The 20,448-nt window shown below is 48.9% G+C and overlaps 1 protein-coding gene across 2 annotated transcripts in view; it reads left to right on the top strand.

Annotated features, from left to right (window-relative positions):
• Nucleotides 1-20,448, top strand: part of GPC3 (glypican 3) — a 299,836-nt gene that overhangs the window by 141,844 nt on the left and 137,544 nt on the right. For both annotated transcript variants that reach the window (XM_075941138.1, XM_075941137.1), the window contains exon 3: nt 3,238-3,932. In XM_075941138.1, coding sequence (XP_075797253.1) covers nt 3,238-3,932 — 695 coding nt within the window. The remainder of the gene's footprint in view (nt 1-3,237; nt 3,933-20,448) is intronic.

The raw sequence follows: 20,448 nt of genomic DNA on the forward strand, positions 1-20,448 counted from the left end.
CCTGCAGAATACACACAGACAGACCTTCCCGGACAAACGAATCAAATTGTCACCTAAAAAGAAGTGATTATTTTTATAAAATAAAGATAATCTTGATAAAGCATCCTCAGCTGCTAGATGTTGCAAAGCAATGGAGGAAACTGAATTAAAACAGTGGGAAAAAAAACCTGGCACACTGCTTTGATGGTAAAGGGGGAGGGGAGGCATAGAATCACAAAGAACAGTTCACGGTAATTTTTCTTTATTTTGTGATTTGGTTTGAATGCGAGTGGATTCACATTTCCCTGGTACTCGCTTTTAATTTTCTCTTTGTTCAGTCCGCTGCCATGCCCTGAATTCCGTGTGGGGCATGATAGTCTTGCCTGGGTTGAAATCATTCTGGCTATGTCTACACTACGGCTGTGTCTTCACTGGCCACTTATTCCAGAAAAGCAGCTGCTTTTCCGGAATAACTTGCCAGCTGTCTACACTGGCCACTTCCTTTTCCGGAAAAGCAATGACGATCTAATGTAAAATCGTCATTGTTTTTCCGGGAAAAACTATGCTGCTCCCGTTCGGGCAAAGTCCTTTTCCGGAAAAACTGTTCCAGAGAAAGGCCAGTGTAGACAGCCCAGTAGTCTTTTCCTCAAAAAAAGCCCCGATCGCGAAAATGACAATCGGGGCTTTTTTGCGGAAAAGCGTGTCTATATTGGCCATGGACGCTTTTCCGGAAAAAGTGCTTTTCCGGAAAAGCATCCTGCCAATGTAGATGCGATTTTCCGGAAATACTTATAACGGAAAAACTGTTCTGTTTTAAGCATTTCCGGAAAAGGGTGCCAGTGTAGACGTAGCCTACGAGTTTTGCCACAAGAACCTATGTAAATGAAGCGCAGATTAGCATTTTCTCACACTTTATTTGCATACTCTCTTCCGATCCGTTTTTGCGCTAGGGTTTTTTGTGCAAAAACAAGCAGTGTGGATGTTTCCTTTTTGCGCAAAAAACCCTTTTTGCGCAAGATCCATATAAGGATTTTGCGCAAAAAGGAAACGTCCACACTGCTGTTTTTGCACTAGGGGTTTTTGCGCAAAAACAAGATCGGAAGAGAGTATGCAAATAAAGCATGAGAAAATGCTAATCTGTGCTTCATTTGCATAGGCTCTTGGGGCAAAACTTATAGTGTAGCCGTAGCCCCAGTGTGTCTCAACTCCTAGTTTCTCTCTCCCACTCAAAGAAAGCAGGGGACCGATATCCAAATCAAATTTCAACCCTTTATCTCGACTTGTTCTCCCAGCCCCTTAGCCGACATCTTTGCTACGTGCCTAAGTTAACTCCTTAGTCACCGGGTGCTAGTCAGCACTCCTCCTGTTCATGACAAAGATGAAGGGAATCTCATTGCCCTTCCTGTGGAAAAGTACAGTAACAAGATAGTGTCTAGTCCCATGAGCGATCACGTGTACCAATCATCTTTCCATGCATGACTCAGTTCTTTCCTAGTGGAAGTCACTGCCCACATGCTAATCTGAACATTCACGGGAAAGTCCATGCTGTGAGGTTGATTGGCTCCCATGCTTTATTATGAGCGTAAGGGTCCTTTTGATGAGCCATTCCACTTGAATAGTCCTTCCATGCTTTTTGGCTAAATATTTTGTGGGCATTCCCCAGGATCAAACATTTGAAATGAGGTAATAAGCCAGTGCTCACAACTTCAAATACAAAAATGTGATGAGGCTAGAAATAGCCTAACCATAACTGGCAAATCATAACCGTTGCATAGACACCTCACTTGGCACGAGTTGCACAAGATTTGTTGCAAATCTAAAAGAATGGTTGCATCAGTGATCTATATGGTCATATTTTAATCCAATAATGTCACGCTTGTTCACTTGCATACCTAGAGAGAGGAAATGTGAGTATGTCTCCTTGATACCATTTGAGCAGGAAAATACTGCAAGGTATACAAATTAGGCCATGTTTGCTCAGTGAGCTCTTGAATTAGTCCTCTTTGTGGTATAAAGGCAATAAATGTAGAACGTTCCTTGGTCTTGCAGAGAGGATTGGTAAAACGTGGAATTCTGTCTTCCACATTTGCATACTTCCAGAAACTAATGAGAGTTGTGTATGTATATTGGAAGGCAGAGTTTGGCCCTGAATACAGATGTCTAAGCACTGTATTGATGTGCACTAGCAGAGAATTTAGTCCCCAGAACCTTACACAAAAATTAGTGACCCCCCCCAAAAAAACCCTCTAAAGAAGACTCAGAGGGGTAGCCATCTTAGTCTGCAACTGTAAAAATAACAAGCATTCCTGTGGCATCTTAGAGACTAACACATTTATTAGATCATGAGCTTTCATGGGTAAAACCCGCTTCATCAGTGGGGTTTACCTAGGAAAACTCCTGGCCTAAAACATTTGTTAATCTCTAAGGTACCACAGGACTCCTCTAATGAAGAATTAGTGCAGAAAGCTAAATCTCAATAACCTCTATGAATGCATAAATATTTTCCTTGTCATGGTAGAATGTCCGCGTTTAACATTTCCTGATTTGATGTAATGTACAGGTTGGCAAAAAGTCTGTATCCTTCTTAAATTAAGAAATTTGATCTAGAATTCTTGTTAATTTCAAATCAACTGAGAGTGTGAGTGAACTTGCAATCCTAGTCCATTTTTGTAATCAATGTTTTCTATAAAAGTGGACATTTAATTAAATCATAGCGTTTATTGTTTGAAATGTATCTTAAGTTTGAAGAGTTTACATATTCCTCAGAACTTGCCTGCCTCTGATATGGTTCAGTTCTACACTGGATCTAGCCATGACAGCTACAGGTGTGATGTGAATCAGTTGATGAACAGCAGTGTGAATGGTACCTCAGTCTTAGCAACAGAAACATGTTCTAGTATTCGTTGTTCCATCTTAGGCCTTGTCTACACTACTGCAGGCTGTTGATCTAAGTTCGCAACTTCAGCTACATAAGTAACATAGCTGAAGTCAATGTTCTTTGGCCTACTTATTTCGATATCTTCACTGCAGTATGTCGACAGCTCATACTCTCTTGTCACCTCTGCTTACTTTTCTCATTTTGGTGGAGTACCAGGGTCAATGGACAGCTGCTCCGTGATTGATTTATTGTGTCTATAGTAGACACAAGAAATTGACCCTCACTGGGATTGATCACTGCCCATCGGTCCAGCCCATAGTGAAGACCTGCCCACAGAGTTTGTCTCTTGATTTCTTGTTTTGTTTTGTTTATATTTTCAGAAGCCTTCGAAATTGTAGTACGGCATGCAAGAAACTACACCAACACCATGTTTAGGAACCACTACCAGAACATGGGGTCCAGAGTGCTTAAGTTTGTCGGAGAACTTTTTACAGATATCTCGCTTTACATACTGGGCTCGGACATCAATGTGAATGACATGGTCAATGAATTTTTTGACAGCTTGTTCCCTTTAGTCTACTCTCACTTGATGAATCGAGGCTTCCCCGATCCCTCTGGAGAAATGAGCGAATGCCTGCGGGTAGCGAGGCGGGACCTCAGGGTGTTTGGTAATTATCCCAAGATTATGATGACCCAGGTGTCAAAGTCGTTGCAGGCCACGCGGGCCTTTCTACAGGCGCTCAACTTGGGGATCGAAGTCATCAACAGCACTGACCACTTGAAGTTCAGCAAGGAATGCGGACGAGCACTGTTAAGGATATGGTACTGTTCTCATTGCCAAGGGCTCCTGATGGCCAAGCCTTGTGCCGGATACTGCAGTGTTGTGATGCAAGGGTGCCTGGCGAGTGTGGTAGAGATAGATCACCACTGGAGAGAGTATATTCGGTCCCTGGAAGGGCTGACCAAAGGCATGTACGGAATCTATGACATGGAACATGTTCTGCTCAGTCTCTTCTTGTTGATACGAGACTCGGTCATGTATGTTCAGAAGAATGGAGGGAAGCTGTCGGCAACCGTGAGTTTTTTAAATGTTTCTATTAACTCTCTACTGCTGCCATTTTTTCCCATATGATCCAGCTAGCCATTGAACCCAGGGGAGCTGCGCATGTTGTAGGAAAACTTCCCACTGAAACAAGCAACTCTTTTTCCCACGCTCCCTTGCCTGGTCCATTCTGACTTGTGAGATTAAGGCCAGGTCTACATTGGGGGAGAAAGTCAACCAAAGCTTCGCAACTCCAGCTATTTGAATAGCGTAGCTGGAGTCAAAGTACCTTAGGTCAAATTTCCACGGTGTTCCCACTGTGGGAGGGTGTTCCTCGTGAGCCGGTGGAGTACCAGAGTCAACAGGGATACCATCAGCAATCGATTTAGAATGACTTTACTAGACCCTCTAAATCAAATCCCAGGTGGTCGATTTCTGCAGCGTCAATCTCCCCGTAAATGGAGTTAAGCTCTTACTTGCAACTGCTGTATCCGAGAACTGGAGTTAATTCTTGGATCAGACTCTAGGTCGGGGTGGGGAACCTTTTTTGGGTTGGGGGCTGCTGACCCACAGAAAAATCACTTCAGGGCTGCACACAAGTGAGAAGCCCCTGACTGAGAAGCAGAAAGACACTCCCCATGTTCCCCTCACTCACCAGAGCCTAGGGGAGCCCAGGATAGTGGACTTTGTGTGCCCCAGCCCTGCGAGTGGGTGGCAGTGCGGGCTCCCTAGTGCGGAGTCTCGGGGCTGGATTCTGGCAAGCAAGGGGCCACATCTGGCCCCCGGGCCTGAGGTTGCCCACCCCTGCTCTAGCTTGTCAGGAGCTAGGAATTTGCACTGGTGATTGGGTTCCAGGGGAGGTTGACTTGGGTGTCTCAGCAGCCATTCCTACCCATTGATTTCAGGGGTTGTATGAGACTCCCGGACAAAGGAGACCAGCTTGGGGAGTTGATGGGGGATCCATAGGACTTGGGCAGGGATGTGAAGGGCAGCATGTGATGGGAGAGGGACCACATCCCTTCCTGGTTTAACATTAGCTGTCAGGTGCATGGTTGCTACACACTCCCAGGACAGCACACCTTGCGTTGTACACTCCAGGCGGGGTAAAAATCAATGCTTTTTTTTTATTTCCAATTTCTTGGATATAATTTTGTTTGTTTTGGTCTTCAAATGATCATTTATTTTTTTCTTTTTCAAAATGAAACCCGTTTAGAAATGAAATCTGAATTGAATGCAGAACAGGTCACAGCCTCTCTTGCAACGTTGACATATGATGAATCCATGAGCCTTTGAGTTGAAGGCTGCTTTTCTTTAAATTAATGGAGATTGCCTATCTCCTAGAACTGGAAGGGACCTTGAAAGGTCATCGAGTCCAGTCCCCTGCCTTCACAGCAGGACCAAGTACCATCCCTGACAAATTTTTGCCCCAAATCCCTAAATGGCCCCTGCAAGGATTGAACTCACAACCCTGGGTTTAGCAGGCCAATGCTCAAACCAATGAGCTATTCCTCCCCACCAAAATGGGGATTCCCCATCTTTGGAGAACGTGGGTATTGATCCTACTGCCTCTCACATGCAAAGCAAGAGCTCTACCTCTTGAGCTAATTCCCCTGTAATTTTCTATTGAAAGAACGAGTGGGGAATATCTAGCTTCATGACCCTGGTCGAGTAAGTCAGGTCCCCAGGGCCCTGCCAAATTCACGGCCCATTGTGGCCAGTTTCGCGGACAGGGGATTTGAAAATGGGTACGTTTCACATGTTCAGCTGTTTGAACCTGGAATTTCACAGTCTTGTAACCGTGGGGTCCTGACCCGAAAGGAGATTGGGAGGGTCACAAACCTGCTGGGTGGGCGGGTGTGTGTGTGTGTGTGTGTGTGTGTGTGTGTGTGTGTGAGAGAGAGAGATGGGATTGCCCCCCTCCCTGCTGTGCTGCCTGCAGAGCTTCCTGCAGTTGCAGGAGGTTCCAAGAGGGAAAAGTGGGTCTGATCTCCCCTGTGTGGCTGGGAGCGTCCCAGCCAGGGGCTCCTCGCTGCTAGTCCTGCCCAGCTTGGGTGGGACAAGACCTGCTGTGTATCTGCCCTGCTGCAGGAAGCTCTGCACCGCCTAACCCACACTCATTTCTTGTCCTGTCCTTCCCCTACCCAGTTGGAGCTAGGAAGCCCCCTTGGATGGGGCGCTCCCAGCAGGACAGGGAAGATTCGATCCAGCTCTACGAGTCTCCTCCAGCTGCAGGAGCCCCCGGCTGCAGCCCAAACCCAGACAGTGTCCTGAAGCAGGGAGAGGCACCCGGAGTGGGCTCTGGTCAGGTCCCACCCTCCCGCCACGAGAACAGTTAGCAGGGGAGGGACAGGTCCTGTCCTTCTCCTGCCCCGTCTGAGCTAGGACGCCCCCTTGGGTGGGCTGCTCTTCAGAACAAGGAGGCATCCGATTTCACGGGGGGAAGGGCTTGTTTCACGGTCCGTGATGCGTTTTTCACAGCCATGAAATTGGTAGGGCCCTACCTGTGCTATACTTAGGGACTGATCCCGTGAGGGCCCCAGGGTCTGTGGTTCTGGGTGAAGAAGACTGGCAAAGTCCACACAGGCATTGGGACCTGACCTCCAACTCCAGGAGACACCATCATGTTTCTTACCAGCACAGCATCGAGGTGGTCTCATACTCCTATGTCGTAGCATCTCCCTACCTGTGCTCTGATTGGCTCAGTTCTCAATTAACGAATATTTATGACTGCACCTACCATGGAACCTTATACTGCAGCCCATGAGAAAACACTGATCTACCTGGAAACTACTAGGATAGGTGGTCCTGGGCACTTTGGGTAAAAGGTCTTGCTCTGTCTCTTTCCATGTGGACACAGACCCTGGCCTTCACGGGGTGGGATTGAAGCGGAGACCTCTGGAGCTTAATGTATGAGCAAAAAGTCACATAGCTCTTAGCTAAGGCTGTAGCCGACTCATGAATCTCGAAGGGTACGTCTACACTGCATGGCTATTTCAGGATACTGGAGGTATCCCGAAATAGCTTCCCCGCATCTTCACAAAGAGCCCATTATTTTGAAATACTTTTCAAAATAATGGGCAAGCTATTTCGGCATCCCGGTGACCCTTGTTTCATGAGGGTTAAGGGATGTCTCAAAATAGCACATTATCTTGACATTTGGCGCCATGTAGATGTGCCCAATTTCAAAATAACCTATTTTGAAATTCAATCGAAATAAGATATGCCATTAAATTGCGTATCTTATTTCGCCTTTAGGGTGCTGTGTAGACACACTCTAAGTGGTCTTGGTCCTACTAGAAGAGACAGAGCACAACACCCAGGAGGTGTGTGGGTTGCACATGCAGTCAGAAACCCATTAATTTCCGAGTCTCTGTCTCTAAACGCCTACAGTACTTCAGTGAAGAAGTCCTATGGGCTACACGAGCAAAAGTCTTGGATTGTCAGAAGAGCCCTGCAAATCATAGAATCATAGGACTGGAAGGGACCTCGAGAGGTCATCGAGTCCAGCCCCCCCGCCCTCAAGGCAGGACCAAGCTCCGTCTACACCATCCCTGACAGATGTCTATCTAACCTGTTCTTAAATATCTCCTGAGAGGGAGATTCCACCACCTCCCTTGGCAATTTATTCCAATATTTGACCACCCTGACAGTTAGGAATTTTTTCCTAATGTCCAATCTAAACCTCCCCTGCTGCACTTTAAGCCCATTACTCCTTGTCCTGTCCTCAGTAACCAAGAGGAACAAATTTTCTCCTTCCTCCTTGTGACACCCTTTTAGATATTTGAAAACCGCTATCATGTCCCCCCTTAATCTTCCTCATTCGCAGATGTCAACATGGATCTCCGCGGCTTATTTTTACGGATGCAGATGCATATTTTGTATCCAGAACTCTGTACGTTTTCAGATATCTGCGGCTACCCGTTTCCGCAGTTGAGGCTGGGGATACAACATTTTGTATCTGGGCAGGGCTCTTAGTTGTTAGTTCATTTGTTTTCCTGGAGGGTGGGAGTTTATGTAACAAGGGAGACGAAGAGGAGTGTGCCCCCAGATAGGAGCAACCCGGTGTCAAAGCAGAACGCGGTGGGGAGAAGGGATAACTTTCTTCAGGCTGCAGCCTTTTGGGTGGATGGCAACGATAGAAAAAACCTGCCATGGCTGGAGGGGTGAAAGCAGCCCTCTCCCGCAACATGGGTAAGAAATTCCTGGCTGAAAAAGGAGTGGTGTGTAAAATGGAAATGCTAAGACTCAGTGACACGAGGCCTACTTATCAGCAGAAACGGCCCCTGACTTGGGGTGACTTTGAAGATGACGACATGGACACATCCGAACAGCTAGGATCAACAGAGGAGTAAGCTTTTTTTGTTCACCCATTTTCTGGGCTGCCTGCCAGGCCTTACTATGCTAGGGTATGTCTACACTACCCCGCTAGTTCGAACTAGCGGGGTAATGTATGCATACCGCACTTGCTAATGAAGCCCGGGATTTGAATTTCCCGGGCTTCATTAGCATAAGCGGGGAGCCGCCATTTTTAAATCCCCGCTGCTTCGAACCCCGTGTAGCGCGGCTACACTGGGCTCGAACTAGGTAGTTCGGACTAGGGTCCTATTCCGAACTACCGGTACTCCTCGTGAAACGAGGTGTACCGGTAGTTCGGAATAGGCACCCTAGTCCGAACTACCTAGTTCGAGCCCCGTGTAGCCGCGCTACACGGGGTTCGAAGCAGCGGGGATTTAAAAATGGCGGCTCCCCGCTTATGCTAATGAAGCCCGGGAAATTCAAATCCCGGGCTTCATTAGCAAGTGCGGTATGCATACATTACCCTCCTAGTTCGAACTAGGAGGGTAGTGTAGACATACCCCTAGTGACTGATAACTTAAATTCGGTCAAAAGTTTGATGGCTTCTGAATTACAAAATGCTCACGTTTGAAATATAATTGGCATGTTCGTGTGGCGCGAGAGTTTGCTGTTACTGCTGGACTTCGGGAATGATTGTTTTATTGCTCACTAGAATCAAACATCCGAGGTGACATTTTTTTAGGCATTTATGAACTTAAACGTTTTGAAAAAAAAAAAGTTCTAGCTGTTTGGTGGGTGGCTAGAGAGAAGGGTTTAAATAGATTTTGAAAATCCGTATGATTTATTGAGTCAGGTTTAGAATACATACTCCCGGTTAAACTGTGGGGGACACAAAGCTGTGGCCGGAGGAATCTTTCTTTTCCAAACTCGTTGCGTTAAAGCAGGGGCTGAGAGTGACTGGGTCTGAGGGTTTTGTTTCAGAGCCCGGTGTAGACAGAAGAGCTGGGAACATCCATTACCTGCAACTTTAGAATCATCGGTTGCAGTCAGCGGTGCTGCCACTAAACATGTGTCAAACAGTAAATTACCTGTACTGGAAAAATCATCCAGCAAAAGCCATGGTTGAGTGTGTACCTGGACCATCAAATTCCAGGCAGATGTCTTGGATCAAAGGGTTGCTTGGTTTATTTATGCAGTAAATTCTCCCTTTCCTCTTCTTCAGAACAAACTTTTCATTGATACGGTTCAGTCATTACGACCAGGCTCCATTACACCCAGCGGAGCAGACATTGCTGGAAGATGGCTGGATACAGGGTATGAGGAGCAAACTGAACAGTTTGTAAAAAAAAAAAAAAAAAAAAAAAACTGAGAGGAAAGTCCTAAAATCCTAGGGCAGGCAGAGACCTCCGGAGTCATCGAGTCCAGCCCCCTCCCCAAAGCAGGACCAACCCCAACTCAATCAGCCCATCCAGGGCTTGGTCAAGCCAGGACTTAAAAATCTTTAGGGATGGAGATTCCACCCCCTCCCTAGGGAACCCATCCCAGCGCTTCTCCACCCTTCTAGGGAAATACTTTTTCCTAGTATCCAACCCCGACCTCCCCCACTGCAACTTGAGACCATTGCTCCTTGTTCTGCCATCTGTTATCACTGAGACCAGCCTCTCTCCATCCTCTTTGGAACCTCCCTTCAGGAAGTTGAAGGCTGCTATCAAATCCCCCCTCACGCTTCTCTTCTGCAGACTAAACAAACCCAAATCCTTCAGCTTCTCCTCGTAGATCATGTGCTCCAGCCCCCTTAGCATTTTCATAGCCCTCCGCTGAACCCTCTCCAATGTGTCCACATCCTTCCTGTAATGGGGGGCCCAGAATTGGACATCATACTCCAGATGTGGCCTCACCAGAGCCGAATAAAGGGGAACAATCACTTCTCTGGATCTGCTGTCAGTGCTCCTCCTAATGCACCCCAACATGCCATTGGTCTTCTTGGCTACAAGGGCGCCCTCTTGACTCATATCCAGCTTCTCACCCACTGGAATCCCCACGTCCTTTTCTGCCAAATTGCTGCTTAACCGGTTGGTCCCCAGCCTGTACCAATGCTTGGGATTCTTCCGTCACAAGTGTAGGACTCTGCACTTGGCCTTGTTGAAACTCATCAGATTTCTTTTGGCCCAATCCTCTAATTTGTCCAGGTCACTCTGGACCCTATCCCTGCCCTCCAACATATCTACCTCTCCCCCCAGCTTAGTGTACTCCACAAACTTGCCGAGGGTGCAACCCATCCCCTCATCCAGGTCATGAATAAAGTCGTTCATCCTAAAGCAGGTCTGCATTTCAAAGAAGACCCTATAACGCTGGCAGGAGAGCTAATCCTATGTCTCCAAGAGGCAATAGCTATTTCAGAGGGAGACGTTCTCTGGGCAACATAGCACTCTCTTCACCAGGGGACAGGTTGGTATAACCATGTCGCTCGGGTGTGGCGTGCAGCATAGTTACACCGATGTAATTTCGTCACCCGGTTGGTGGAGCAATGTAAACAACAATCCAGCCATAAGTGCTGGTGTGGCGATGGAAGGTGGGCCGGGTCGCCTGTCTTCCAGAAACCAGTGATGTAACAGAAAATGCCCAAACAGCAGGATACTTAAAAGCTGACACAGACTGAAAGCAAAAATCCAAGTGTCGGGTGTTTAGCTTCGTCACGGTCAATGCTGCAAATGTAGCAACGATGAGAACTGCAGAAGAAGCTAACGAGGGGAAGCTGAAACTGGAACATGTGGCTGCAGGGCTTATTGCATGCATCTCTTAGCCAGACTCAAGTGCCACTCCGGGAATAAAACCAATGTGCCGAAATCGCAACCGACCTACATGACAACCACGCGGCTCCAGCTTCGCTGCAGAGAGGAGGCGGAGCCAGATGAATGCTCCCCCTGGATCTACCGTGGAATTCAGGGGTGGACGGTATGGGGCTGTGTGTGCAGACGTGGCCTGTTACGCTGTCGGTGAGGGAAGGGAACGGTGACCAACTAGATGGAACTTTCACAGCTGCCGTAGCCCGCACTGGATTGGAGAGAAACAAGGAAGAGGCTGAACACACCGCAGCCCGCACATCAGCCCGCGGGGAGATGGCTGCTTCTGGCTGACGCTGCTGGAATTCGGAAAGAACTTGGAGGGACCTGGACAAAAGAAGTGCCCAGCACCACGGTTCAGGTGCAGGCGGGAAAGAGACAGCAGGATCAAGCGAAGTACCTGGGTAGATGTCTTGCTGCTGAAGATGCTGCCATGAGGCGGGTGTCTAATAATCATGCATCCGTCATGCCAGCTCTAACAATGCCCAGGGCGGGTGGTGACCATTCAAACAGGACGGGGTTGCTGATGGATGATGTGTTAAAAGCAAGTCACCCACTGAACCTGTTGGGAGTCACTCGCTAAGCACCTGGAACCAGAGGCCGCTGATGTGAGAACCCAGCTGCGTACAGCAGTAGCCGGTTGGGCTTGCACCGATGGAATACTTATTTCATTTGGACCAAATTGTTCCAAGTTGCCAAGTGGATCCGGAGTTGAAAGAGGGAAACTTGTTTGTCTCTCCAGCCTGTGAATAGAAACGAGGAGGGAGAAGAGGAAATTGCTTCCATTAAAAGCCCGAAGGAGGCCACCTAAGGAGTTAAAAAAAAACAAAACAAATGGTCTAGTAGCACTTTATAGACTAACAAAACATGTAGATGGGATCACGAGCTTTCGTGGGCACGGCCCACTTCTTCAGATGACCAGAGAAGTGGGCTGTGCCCACGAAAGCTCATGATCCCCTCTACATGTTTTGTTGGTCTATAAAGTGCTACCAGACCATTTGTTGTTGTTTTTTTCTGTAACAGACTAACTCGGCTACCCCCTAAGGAATTCAAGAGGCTGTTGTCTCATGTTTAAGAGACTGGGATGTGTTGGGACTTCCTATTAGGCACATTTGAAAAATTTCCCAAGCTGACCTGAAATGATCTGTTTAATTCACTGATTACAGTAAATCCCTCTTTCCTAAATCAGTCATCTGTAAACACAATCTATAAATCGTGTTTTTCTAAGAGAAGTCTTAAGTATCCAAACATTTAAGATGGTTTTTCCTTAATGAAAATAAATTATATGTCCTTTTTTAGTGTGTTTAATTAAATTCCATTTACCATCCCAATGCACAACTTAGTAAAAAAGTTAATTATCTATTAAATAAGCAATAAAACAGTCACCATTTTCTAGCATGCTAAATATGTACAATTAATAAGAATTTGAACATTTTAAGCCATATAATTGCTTGAAGAAATGTGTAGTGTTATAGTGCACCCTGCTAGGTAGCCCAACCCCCAGAGTATCCAATCTGAGCGTAAAAGCTCTATTTAGTTGTGAGTCACCATGTTTTATTGGTTATATCAACCAATGAGAATGCACCTTTCGTTAGAAAATAACTGAAGTGGAAAAGTGGATTAAAATAGGAGAGTTAAATCAATCTACTCTGCACTCTGTGTTCTGCATTACTGCAATAGATATGGGGGGCTGTCTCCAGATGACCCATTCCCAAACTTGGCTACATTATCATCTCCGATGAGGGAGTGTTTTATTATTTATTAGAAGTGACCTGACTTTTAAATTATAGGGTGTGAATTTCTGCACCTCTCTGGAGATGGTGCGGCTTTCTCGTCCAGGAAATCCCGTGGCTTGTGTTAAACCCCGGGGAGAAATGGAATGCGGTAATACAAGACTGGTTTTGTGAAGAAAAGTTGTAAAGACAAGATCGAATTGCTCCGCACAGGTCTGGGCGTGCACGTAAGGAGATTGTCAGAATTAGCATTGTTTGCTTACAGCCCATTAGAAGCAGGCCGCTCGGCTCTGTGGTGCTTTTACTGTTGGCTGCTTGTTCCTGTCATTCTTGATGGCTGTTTACAAAAGAGCTGTGTTTATATAGGTCATTGCCGCGCTCTCGCTGGAAGTAATTCTTGTCTGTTTCGGGGCCACGCAAATGGATTTTGAGCGGTGCTGGGCACGGTGCAATTTTTACGCATTTAAGCGCCGTTCCGGGTGCTCCGTGATCGCCTGGCCCTTCTCCGTCTCTCACCCATCTATTTCCCCCCAAGCAGGAAACCTGATGCCGTACGAGTCCTGGCTGTGAAACTGTGTGGCAGGACCATTCCGGCCCTACCCCGAATATCGATGGCACAGAGAAGCTGGGCTCTTCCCCTTTCTCAGCCAATATGTAAGGGCCTGACCGGAAGCCCACTGAAATCACAATAGAGTGATCTAGTGATGTTGCCTGTTACTGACCGTGGTCCAGACCAGTGGCAGGCAACCTGCAGGCCGTGGGCGGCATGTTTTTACTGACATTGGCCATCCAAAGGCACCACTTCCTGCCCCACCCAGTGGGCATGGTTCCCAGTTCCCAGCCAATGGGAGCTCTGCTACCCCCACGTGCCAGGTTCCCAGCTGCCACCCAACACGCCAGGGGCTCTGTTGCCAGCCTCACGTCCTGGGGTCCTGGTTTGAGCCCCATTTGCTGGGGGCATCTGCTGCTGGTTGGCCCCATGCCCGAGATCCTGGCTGCTGGCCCCATGTGCCTGGGCTTTGCTCCTGGCCTCCACTGCGGGTGGACAGGGGGAAAGGGGCTCAGCCCACCCCCACTTTAAAAATATGTTCCTGCGCTGCTGCGGGGCCATGTTGGCTGCCGCTTCCCACAACTCCCATTGGCCAGGAACAGGGAACCCCGGCCGCAGGGAGCAGGGAGGGGCCGGGCCTATGGGAACAGGGAACCCCGGCCGCTGGGAGCAGGGAGGGGCCGGGCCTACGGGAACAGGGAACCCCGGCCGCTGGGAGCAGGGAGGGGCCGGGCCTATGGGAACAGGGAACCCCGGCCGCTGGGAGCAGGGAGGGGCCGGGCCTACGGGAACAGCGAACCCCGGCCGCTGGGAGCAGGGAGGGGCCGGGCCTACGGGAACAGGGAACCCCGGCCGCTGGGAGCAGGGAGGGGCCGGGCCTATGGGAACAGGGAACCCCGGCCACAGGGAGCAGGGAGGGGCCGGGCCTATGGGAACAGGGAACCCCGGCCGCAGGGAGCAGGGAAGGGCCGGGCCTACGGGAACAGGGAACCCCGGCCGCTGGGAGCAGGGAGGTGCCGGGCCTACGGGAACAGGGAACCCCGGCCGCTGGGAGCAGGGAGGGGCCGGGCCTACGGGAACAGGGAACCCCGGCCGCTGGGAGCAGGGAGGGGCCGGGCCTACGGGAACAGGGAACCCCGGCCGCTGGGAGCAGGGAGGGGCCGGGCCTACGGGAACAGGGAACCCCGGCCGCTGGGAGCAGGGAGGTGCCGGGCCTACGGGAACAGGGAACCCCGGCCGCTGGGAGCAGGGAGGGGCCGGGCCTACGGGAACAGGGAACCCCGGCCGCTGGGAGCAGGGAACCCCGGCCGCTGGGAGCAGGGAGGGGCCGGGCCTACGGGAACAGCGAACCCCGGCCGCTGGGAGCAGGGAGGGGCCGGGCCTACGGGAACAGGGAACCCCGGCCGCTGGGAGCAGGGAGGTGCCGGGCCTACGGGAACAGGGAACCCCGGCCGCTGGGAGCAGGGAGGGGCCGGGCCTACGGGAACAGGGAACCCCGGCCGCTGGGAGCAGGGAACCCCGGCCGCTGGGAGCAGGGAGGGGCCGGGCCTACGGGAACAGGGAACCCCGGCCGCTGGGAGCAGGGAGGGTCCGGGCCTACGGGAACAGGGAACCCCGGCCGCTGGGAGCAGGGAGGTGCCGGGCCTACGGGAACAGGGAACCCCGGCCGCTGGGAGCAGGGAGGGGCCGGGCCTACGGGAACAGGGAACCCCGGCCGCTGGGAGCAGGGAGGGGCCGGGCCTACGGGAACAGGGAACCCCGGCCGCTGGGAGCAGGGAGGGGCCGGGCCTACGGGAACAGCGAACCCCGGCCGCTGGGAGCAGGGAGGTGCCGGGCCTACGGGAACAGGGAACCCCGGCCGCTGGGAGCAGGGAGGGGCCGGGTCTACGGGAACAGGGAACCCCGGCCGCTGGGAGCAGGGAGGGGCCGGGCCTACGGGAACAGGGAACCCCGGCCGCTGGGAGCAGGGAGGTGCCGGGCCTACGGGAACAGGGAACCCCGGCCGCTGGGAGCAGGGAGGGGCCGGGCCTACGGGAACAGCGAACCCCGGCCGCTGGGAGCAGGGAGGGGCTGGGCCTACGAACTGTCAGTGTCAGCAAAATCTCTCACACCCAGTGGGTCTCGGGCCGGGACCTAAGCATGCAGGGCAAGCAGCAGAGCCCCTGGCATTCGGGGTGGCAGCTGGGAACCTGGTTCCTGGGAGCCTGGGGATACCGCAGCACGTCTCTCACCCTTATTTCCTGCGCCTGTGTGGCTCTGCGGCCCCTTTGCCTGCAGGTGCTGCTTCCCACAGCTCTGAACCGTGGCCACTGGGAGCTGCGGCGCCTTCAGATGGACAATGTCAAGTTGCCCCTCCCCTCCGGTGTTTACATGGAGAGGTGTGACGAGTGAGATGAGGGATCTGTTATTGCCGGTGGTTTTAGTATGACACCGGCAGGAGGCAGGATGGCACATACCACTTCCATAATTGATTTAGTTCTTTTTTGAACCCTGGTAAAGTCCTGGTCTTCCCAACATCCCCTGGCAAGGAGTTCCACAGGTTGCCTGTGTGCTGCGTGAAGAAAAACTTCCTTTTGCTTTAAACCTGCTGCCTATAACTATGTTCAGGGTCTCTTGTGAAAAGTTTGTAGCAATTGGCTCTGCTCATTCTATGAGGAATAACACCTATTTCTAAATTGCTATTTTGAAATAGGGTCAGAGTAGACACTCAGCTGCTGTTATTTTGAAATTTCTACTCCCCAGAGTCATTCAAAGTAATTACTCCCCAGTGCTTCCTGGGACTCTTAAGTTGAGGTAGTGTGTACACATTAAGGGAGCCTTCCTTGGACTAATTTTGAAGCTTCCCTCTAGTATGGACACGCTATTTCAAAATATTCAGAGGGGTAGCCGAGTTAGTCTGTACAGGATAAACTTAAAAAACATCTAGTATGATAGCACTTTAATTTAAAAAAAAAACTTCCTTTGAAATAACCTCCTGGTGTAGACATAGTCTAAATGTCTTCTAAGAACCCTGAAAGCAGTGGCAGTATTGGGGATTCTGCTAAACAATATTGACCTCCCATGGGCCGGCAAATTATCTGGTTCAGCACCGGTCAGGTCCCGAGGGTGCCGGACGAGAGAAGTTCACCTGTAGTTGCATTCACTGAAAATCCGTGGAGTGTTTCAGTGTTCCTTAAGCCAGCACCTATGCACTGCAATTCCCAGATGGGATTTTCATGGCATGCGTTTGTTGATCACGTTGTAGTACGTAATGTAACAGAACTGATGTAACGGATAAGATGTTAAAGTAATATGTCAATCCAGCAGCATGGACAGTAAACCTGGTCTTTGAAGACAGTCTCAGTAAAATTCCTGTGGCTTTAAAAATATCTTGGAGATGTTAAAGTTATATAGCTAAAGACGTTTTGATCTTAATAATTTTCTTACATAGGTACGATAGCACCTGGCAAACATTAAATTGTAAGGATTTGATTTTGACCTATAAATTCTTGCTTTTGTTTTTGCCCTGGCCAGAGCTGAGAGACTGATGAGTGAAAAATTATTTGTGAATACTTTAGTGTAATCCGGTATGTTTATCAATAAGTACCTTTCTGGTACTTAAATCTTGAGTATAGTTTTTTAAAAGCCGGGAAGCTCAGCAGCCGGGTTACTTTAGAAAATGGGATCTATCCTCCTAAACATCATTGGATCCTAAGTCACCTTTGCTAGTGGGACTTAGGTTCCTAAGTCACTTAGGTGAGCTTGAAAGTGTTACCCCTTGTTTAGATTGAAGAAAGAGGCCATGGCTCTGAACCATGGTTTTGTCACTACTATCCAGAGAGTTAGAGCCTTTCAACATGTCCGTGTTGGTTGCGGTTAATTCTATGATCCCCTGTTCAAAAGCTTTGATAATGCCACTGTTGAAACACCCGCTACCCTTACCTCTTTCCTGGTTCCTGGTGAAATACACTCCATTCTAATTGTCCTTGTTCTATGCACATCATTTATAGAATACGAAAAGAGCCTGGCTCTTCAGAACTGTGTTGCCGTGTATCTGAATTTCTGGTGGGTCCAATAGGACATATTTTACTTTTTGTTCCTCTTAATGGTAACAGAGTTGGGAAGCAAAAAGAGAGGAGTCAAGCTGTGTTTATGGCTCCTTTGGTTTTGGTTGGGCATTGTGCGATAGAATGTTAAATTGTTTTTGCAGGATACCACTGTTAAATGATGATTAAACCTGTCATTCGAAAAACAAATAGAGTGAGGTCGCTGATTCCAGATGTGATTTTTTTTAAATCTCCATCTTAATTTTGTGTAGCTTCACTTACTAGAATTGTGCCTATCCCCATCCTTTTGAACAGAAGAGTTCTAGCCTCTGAGACCTCGTTCCACTTCAGTAGAGTTGGCAGCGGCAGCTTCGTTAAAGAAACCTCCCAGTTTATTTCTTTTTTAACAGCCGCTTTTAGAGGCATCTTGAGCACACTTCACAGCCAGTGTATAAAAGTCCCTTTGTGGAACACGGTCGGTGCTCAATCCAATAAGTATTGACACCAATAGCAATCTTTCCATTAACTTCCATAGGTGTTGAATCCAGTCCTTGATACTACCCTTAATTCTACGGCTAAGTCTACACTGGCCCCTTCTCCGGAAGAGGCATGCTAATTTCTAACTTTGGAATAGGGAAATCCGCGGGGGATTTAAATATCCCCCACGGGATTTAAATAAATATGGCCGCCGCTTTTTTTCCAGCTTGGGGAAAAGCCAGAAAAGAGCGTCTAGACTGGCGCGATCCTCCGGAATAAAGCCCTTTTCCGGAGGATCTCTTATTCCTACTTGCAAGTAGGAATAAGAGATCCTCCGGAAAAGGGCTTTATTCCGGAGGATCGCGCCAGTAGGAATAAGAGATCCTCCAGAAAAGGGCTTTATTCCGGAAGATCGTGCCAGTCTAGACGCTCTTTTCCGGCTTTTCCCCAAGCCGGAAAAAAAGCGGCGGCCATGTTTATTTAAATCCCGCGGGGGATATTTAAATCCCCCGCGGATTTCCCTATTCCAAAGTTAGAAATTAGCATGCCTCTTCCGGAGAAGGGGCCAGTGTAGATGTAGCCTACCAGTTTATGTGGTCGGAGTAAAAAATGCTTCCCGAAGCTACTGGGTAGTAAGGGTGAGAGTATTACAGCTTGACTACACTTTTAAAATCAGGCAGTAAGTACAAGGTGCGTGTGAGTTATAAACAGCTGGGCTCCTTGCAAACAATCTCAACTAATGTCAGAAGGAGCCTATGAACCACTTAAGTTTAATGCTTGTTTTTTGGCTCTATGAGGTCATGCCCTTTCCGGTGGTTAAGGAGAGTCCGAGTTTATTGCCGTTGCTGCTTTGCACTGAGATCCAAAGCATTTCAGAAGCTCTTTTGTCCTAATGCGCTCTCATTTCGCGGTACAATGGTTCACTTGCACAGCTGTAGACAATGCTCGGGAAGGCAGCTCGGTGATAGAAAGCAAATAAAAATGTCAGGAATGAAATGAATGTGGTTTTATGGCCCAGCGCCTTGTACACTATCCAATTGCTTTCACCACATAAAACCATTTTTTCGTATCTCATAAGTTGTATTTTATAGGCAGACCAGTTTGGCTCTCCCACCCCTGAGCTCCCTCCCTCTGATAACATGATGTAACTTCTGCATTCCTCTTATTGCCTGGGCAGGAAAGACATTCCTCCAGTCCCCCTTGATGAAACTCTCCTCTCTGGGTTCCTAGAGCCCTGGCACAGAACCCCAGGAAAGTGCCTGGTACAGTTCTGCCGAGGGATGTAAGAGGTTAACTGATAAACATCAGCCTATTGGTTTCAATTATGGTGTCCCATAGGCCCGCTCCCGGCATGTGCCGGCTCTTGGCTGCCCGCCCCGCTCCTGGGGAGCCAGCTGCTACCCACTGCTGTGAACTCTGCAGTAGAAGCGTCCCACCCAGCTAGAGAGCCCCCCAAATGGGTAACCGTGTAATTGCTAAGATTTTTAATGGTTACACGGTTACTGTTTTTAAACGTTTTTTACATCGTTACTTCTGCCCCAAGGACTTCCCTGAACCCAAGTCTCCGGGAGGGCAAACTTGACATTAATAACCCTTTAAATTAGGGTGGACCAGCATGACCCGTTCACTGGCTTGTCTGAAGATTTCAGCAGCATTGGAGGCGCTTTGCCACTTTGAAAGATTCAGCTCTGTTGTCAAATCGACTCCAGCCTCCTTTGAGAGTCCACCCCATTCGTTGTATGGGAGCAGTATGTTCACAGTTGCTCCAGAGCTCATGAGCTTTGCCTACCAGCTGATTCATTTGAGATGCATGAGAGCAAGCTGAGGAGACTCTTTCACTTTTCTTTCGGGAAGGAGAAACAGCCGCAAGAGATCAGAGGAGAGATAAGGTTAAACAACTGGAGAAAAATTCTAACTGTGAAGTAGATCCTCCAGGGGAGTGGGAGAAGGCCAAAATATTCAGCCTGGGTTAGCTAGCAATAAAGGCATAGTTAGCCACCTATGTACCTGGTCTTTTTTTTTAAGGGTGTGAAGCATGCACAGCTTTAAAGCAGCCAAGAGCAACCATCAAGGTCAGCTAATCAGGTCCCATATTGCAATCCAGAGTTGATTGTATCAAACTTGATTGCCAAACTTTACCCAAGTCGTTTAAAATATGATCCAAGGGGAGACCCTCAATAATCAACTCATTGACCATCTCCCAACCATTTGCCCTACACGTTAACAAGTACTCTTGGACAGTTACCCCCAAGTGCTCACTTGTGGTGTCAGTTGACTCCTTAAGCGGCGAGGAGTCCTGTGGCACCTAATAGACTAACTGAAGTGTAGGAGCATAAGCTTTCATGGGCAAAGACCCACTTCGTCAGGTGCATGTAGTGGAAATTTCCAGAGGCAGGTATAAATATGCAGGCCAGAATCAGGCTGGAGATGACGAGGTGGATCCAATCAAGGAGGATGAGGCCCACTTCTAGTAGCTGATCTGGAGGTGTGAATAGCAAGAGAGGAGAAGCTGCTTTTGTAGTTAGCAAGCCATTCACAGTCTTTGTTTAATCCAGAGTTGATTGTGTCAAACTTGAAGATGAACTGTAGCTCAGCAGTTTCTCTTTGAAGTCTGGTCCTGAAGTT

This window comes from Pelodiscus sinensis, chromosome 13, assembly GCF_049634645.1.
Source record: "Pelodiscus sinensis isolate JC-2024 chromosome 13, ASM4963464v1, whole genome shotgun sequence".
Lineage (NCBI taxonomy): Eukaryota > Metazoa > Chordata > Testudines > Trionychidae > Pelodiscus > Pelodiscus sinensis.